Raw genomic sequence first — 5,481 nt, forward strand, 5'->3', positions numbered from 1 at the left:
ATGTGAAACATTTCCCAGTCAGACTCTCTTTTTAAAATGCTTCCACTCACACTCACAGTCAGAGACGACTCGATCCGATTCTGAAGTTGTAATAAACATAAACAGAAACAACCGCCATTGGATCGCCATCCAACGGCTGAGACAGCGCGACCCCGCGCCACGTGGACGCCCAAAACAAAACACTCTCTGAGCCCCCACTGCAAGCCTCCACTCGACGACCACGCCGCTCCACCTCGCCGCATCCCACGCCGCGATCAGCCGCCGCTCCGCCGCCTCCCTCGCCGGCCGACGATTCCTCCGAGCACCGCCAATACCGCCATGCAGGCCCGCGTCGTCGTCTTCCCCATCAGGCGCGGCGCCTGGTGCTTCGTGCGCCCGCGCGCCCCCGCCCCCGCCACCGCCACCTCCGCCTCCGCCGCGGCCCACGGAGCGCTCCCGCCGCCGCCGACGATCAGGGACCTGTGGCGCGGGATCTCCGCCGGAGGACGCACCGCGCCCGAGAACGCCGAGGCGGTCGCCGACTTCGTCGCAGACAAAGTATTCGACGAAATGCGTCTCCCCCTCCCTTCTGCTCTGGCCTCCCTCGCCCTGCGGGTTTTCAGTTTCTGACAGGGTTCCTCCGGTTTCTCCCCCTTGGTAGATGAACACCGCGTGGAACGGGTTCGGGAGCGCGCCGGCGGGGTCGGTGAAGGGCCGGATCCACAGGTCCGTCGTGGTTTGAAGGTTTGGGCGTGCCGCGTGCGTGTGTGGAGACGGGATGATCGATCGGATGCTGACCCCGTTCGCCGTTTCGCTTTGTTGTCGCGCAGCTTTGGCCTCAAGCTGCTGTCGCGGGTGCGGCCGTCGGAGATGCTGCTCAAGTCGGTGACCAAGGACGTGTCCAAGCTCGACATCGTGTACCCGGCGAGGTGAGTGGTGATGTCCTGCGTTGAAGGTTATCCATGGCTGTACAATGTGCGTTGCTTTGTTTCTGTCTTTTGGGTGTGTCCAAATGGCAGGGTGGTGCTGCTTAGTTTAGCTGCCAAAATTCATTCTGGGAAAAATAAATGCCCGGTCGTCAAAACAGTTTGTCTTGTATTGGAAGTTCTCTGTTTCTTGGGACTTTGAATGTAATCTGTATCTTTTCTATTGGATGTGCATTTGTGATGTACAATTTGCATTTACCGTGAAGAACTGTGCATGGTTGTTTCTTCTGTAAACAAAAATTAACAGGGGCTAATCCCTGTTGGACTCATTTTTTTTTAGCATTTAGCAGCAAGTAGGCATTGTCGCCAATGATAGAACTAGTTAACTACGCTGAGCAGGGTATGTTTTTGACTATATGTAGGTGGGTTCTGTGCGATTAAGCTTCGTTAGCCAGCGAGGTGAGTGGTGATAGCTTGTGTTGCTATTTCTCCATGGCTGTACAATGTACGTGCACTTGCATTGTTTTGTTTTGTCTATTCGGTGTGCAAATGGGAGGTGCTACTGTTTTTCGTTTGTCTTGTGGGTGCTAAAATGGCAGGCGGGGGGGGGTGGGGGGGGGGGGGGGGTGGGGGGGGGTGGGGGGGGGTGGGTGGTGGGTGCTTGTGCGTGCTGAGTTTAGTTATCGAATTTCATTCTTGAAAGCTGAAGTTCGGACGTCGAAACAGTTTATCTTGTATTGAATTTTTTCTGATGTTTGTGACTTTGAGTGTAAACTGTGTTTTTGGTATTGGAGGTACACGAGCGATGTATCATTACCAGCGAGTAGGCATTGTCGCCAATGATAGAACTAGCTAGTTAACTACACTGAGCAGGATATTTTTTTGAGTATATGTAGGTGGGTTCTCTGCGATTAAGCTTCTGTTAGCCAGCAAGGTCAGTGATGATAGCTTGTGTTGCTATTTCTCCATGGCTGTACAATGTACATGCACTTTCATTGTTTTGTTTTGTCTATTCTGTGTTCAAATGACAGGGACGTGCTAGTGTTTTTCGCTTGTCTTGTGGGTGCTAAAATGGAAGGGAAGTGTTAGTGCGTGCTGAGTTTAATTATCGAATTTCATTCTTGAAACCTGATGTTCAAACTTCGAAACTGCTTGTCTTGTATTGAATTTTTTCTGATGTTTGTGACTTTGAATGTAAACTGTGTTTTTGGTGTTGGAGGTACACGCGCGATATATCATTTACCAGCAAGTAGGCATTGTTGGCGATGATAGAACTAGTCAGCTACACTGAGCAGCATATGTTTTTGAGTATATATAAGTGGGTTCTGTACGATTTAAGTTTGTGCTTACATCTGGCCTCAACATATTTTACACTTATTTTAAACCATTTTTTAAACTGCAGTATAAATCCTCGTCTTGTGCGTCGGCGGTTGCGGCACATTGCTGTTAGGGGTGCTTCTGTTCACAAGAAGTGGCTATACGCCTCTATTTGCTTGTTGCCAGTTACCAGTGTGTTCATGGTAAGGCATTGTTGAATAAGTCTTGGCTACAATTGATGATGGTTTCTCCAGTACATTTATTTGAATGATTCCGAAGATCGTATTTCACATTTGTCATTCATTCCGAAGATATTGTTATTTCATACTTGTCGCTGTTTTTTTAGTGCCATCAAGTGCTGATCAGAGAAAATAGTAGATCTTAGTGGTGACATCATTTAAACATTTGTTCCTGCCGCGTTGGTTGAGGTCTAATACTTGGAGAAACTCTCTCGTGTGTTCTACTTTGTGACTTAATACTCCAAACTGTGAAAAGAGAAATGATAAGCTCATTTTGTGTATCTAAAGATTAAGGGACCAGGCTTAGATTTGTGGAAGTACGGATCATACTCACGATGTTCAAAGATGTTGTACAATGATTGTCTTTGTGGAAGTGTGATCCGTCTTATCTTTTATTTTAGCAGAGTGATTCGTCTGACCTAGTTAGTGGTTTAGCACGTAATCATTTTCAGTGCAGTTATCGTATTTTATTATGCTTGTTGGCTTTATCATCGTCTGGTTCATCAATAGATCTGATTGTATGTTGCATTGTTGTACTTTGTTACTACATAAGGTAAATAAGTTGTTAACAGAACACTATTTATTCATCTACAGGTACTGCCTTTACCAAACATACCATTCTTCTGGATGCTGTTTCGCTCTTATTCTCATTGGAGAGCTCTGCAGGTATGAGAGCTAATTAATTCTCTAATTCTTTTTTGACCATTCTCTGCTGTTACACAAACTCCATATTTTTGGTGAAATGTAGTAGAGGGTGAATTTAGGATTTTCCTGTGCAATGTTGGTGTATATACTCAAAGCATGTCGAAGACAATTCCAGTTTGTTTGAATTCTAACTTGTGAACTTGCTCTCTCAGCAGTCAGCACGTTTTCTGATTGATTTTCTATTTTTTTTGTTATATTCTGTAAACTTGTTTGTGGTGTATAGTGTTATAGGAAATAATTTACGCAAAACTTTGTTTTCCATAGGATAAACTGCCTCCTAGGAGGATGTAATCTAAACTCTATCTTTCCAATGAAATGAAACGCAAAGGACCTTTGAGTTTTCTCGAAAAAAGAAGCTATAGAGGGCATGCAAGTCAAATAGGTTGTTGCAAGTTAAAAGTTTGCTAGAAAGAGAAGAGTTGTTGGTGATGGTACAGTTTCTACTTGAGGACTATTTGATGGACCACCTAGACTGGCATGTGTTCTTTGATGTTGTTATAGAACTAGAGATGTACTATAACAGATGTACCATATAAGAGTTAGCAAAATGGGAATCAAATATATATGTTTATTTGTTATTTATTTTGATGCAGGGAAGTGAGAGGCTCCAGCTGCTAGTCTCAGATTCCCCGGGCAAATGGAAAGCACTTGCTGATAAGAAAAAGGGAATTAGTGAAGGAAAGGATGGCGACAAAGAGGTTACTCCTTGGGTAAGTAGATGAATCCAAAAAAGTCCTTGGTCACACATGCCTCTGTGTAGACTCTTGAGAGTTCAGAGCGGCATGTATTTCCACCAATTAGGTGCAAGAGTCATTGGGTGATGGTAGCTTGGCACTCTACACTTCTTGCTTTCTGCTGTATATCCTCAAGTTTATTTAGAAGAGGATGTTAGATTTCAGTGATCGTCATCCTTAGTGTGCATTTTTTTTTCTGTACTCTCGTCTCTTGCGTGTTTTGGGTTTGGGTATCAAGTTCTTGAGCTTGCATGGCTGCAGCCTTCTGATCATTAGCATGTAGCCTCACGCGTGACTAACTATATGTTCCAGTGTCCTGTACCCTGTATCTCATTTTTGGCATGCACTCTGTAAAAATGCTCAGTGTGTTGTTCCTTGAACAGAATTTGCAGCCATCAAAGAGGCTTGCTGGGTTCCTTGAAAGGAGAGGCTTGGATGAGGGTTTGGACTGCGACACTATTTCCAGCATTTGCCAGGAGTACAACTTGGACAAGATCGACGTTCTGAAGTACAGGGATTTGGAATGGCCAAGCTCAGCTTCTCGCTCGACCTAGGAGTATTTGTTCACTGACGACTGTACTGTTCGACACCTCCACTGATGATAACATTCTGAAGGGTGCAGGAGCAGCACCGGACTGCTAATATCCATCCATGATCAGGTGTGGACTTTTCTTTTTTGCTAGGTGAAACATGGAAGTTATTTAACCGGTGGCATGGTGGGTTCTGCTGTGACCGCCTAAGTCTGCTGCTAGTTTAGAACGTTGAGAAACGGAGAGGACCTCTGAAACAGTAGCTGCCCATGGTGACTTGTTTACTTGTGTACCCACTGTGTAAATAGAGGTGGTGGTAACATTTGCAACCGCCGTTTCTTTCCCGTTTCAGCACCTCTATGAGACAGTGAGGAGATTTGTCTGTCTACTCAAGTGAACAGTTGGGACTGAGATTGACAATAACCTTCAATAACCTTTTCTTTTTCTCTCTATACATCTGATACCATCCATCTTTGGTCAGCTCTGAATCTAATGTCGGATTTCAAAGTATGATATTTTTGTCTCTGCAAGTAAGCAACTAATTTGGTCTTTTATGTCTGTTCTCGGTGAAACTCTGAAGACCAACTTTCTACTACTACTTCTGTCCTGAAAAGGATGTTACAAGTTTTTCTAAATTTAGATGTATCCAGACACTATTTAGTAAGTTCCTATTAAGACAATTGCAATTTTCCAATACCAATTGCCGTACCATGTGCTAGCAAGAGTTGACACTGTAATTGCATATGGAAGTTGCGACCCATTCGGTGCCAGGTGTTACTATTTGCGTTTCTTGTGTGTTTAGACGTGGATTGATCAGAAATAATATGTTCCTTCTTGTTGTCATCTAAAAAAGTAATTATCATTGTTGCCTCATCTCATCTGGTTCTTGTCCATGGCGAGGAACCCGCTCTTCACGGTGACGTTCGACCTCGCCAGCAGCAGCAGCAGCAGGGATGACTTCACGGTGACGTTCGACCTCACCAGCAGCAGCAGCAGGGATGACTATGGTGCCTTCATCGCTGGCATCCGCACCAGGCTCAGTAACCCGAGG

General features: G+C 45.0%; 1 protein-coding gene across 1 annotated transcript; it reads left to right on the forward strand.

The window, feature by feature from the left end:
- The first annotated feature begins 318 nt into the window (after positions 1-318).
- On the forward strand, positions 319-4,982 carry LOC124685934 (uncharacterized protein C23H3.12c-like). Its single transcript, XM_047219957.1, has 7 exons — positions 319-537; positions 641-705; positions 810-908; positions 2,308-2,425; positions 3,056-3,127; positions 3,760-3,876; positions 4,284-4,982. The coding sequence occupies exons 1-7, from the start codon at positions 319-321 to the stop codon at positions 4,452-4,454; spliced, it is 861 nt and encodes a 286-aa protein (XP_047075913.1). The 3' UTR covers positions 4,455-4,982.
- Positions 4,983-5,481: the final 499 nt, after the last annotated feature.

The sequence above is a fragment of the Lolium rigidum genome, chromosome 2 (assembly GCF_022539505.1).
Source record: "Lolium rigidum isolate FL_2022 chromosome 2, APGP_CSIRO_Lrig_0.1, whole genome shotgun sequence".
NCBI classification, from domain to species: Eukaryota; Viridiplantae; Streptophyta; class Magnoliopsida; order Poales; family Poaceae; genus Lolium; species Lolium rigidum.

Excerpts from the sequence above, each read along its gene's own strand:
- LOC124685934 (XM_047219957.1), top strand. The coding sequence starts at position 319 with ATGCAGGCCCGCGTCGTCGTCTTCCCCATCAGGCGCGGCGCCTGGTGC. Across the intron at positions 538-640 it reads CCGACTTCGTCGCAGACAAA|ATGAACACCGCGTGGAACGG; the intron begins GTATTCGACGAA and ends CCCCCTTGGTAG. Across the intron at positions 2,426-3,055 it reads CAGTTACCAGTGTGTTCATG|GTACTGCCTTTACCAAACAT; the intron begins GTAAGGCATTGT and ends ATTCATCTACAG.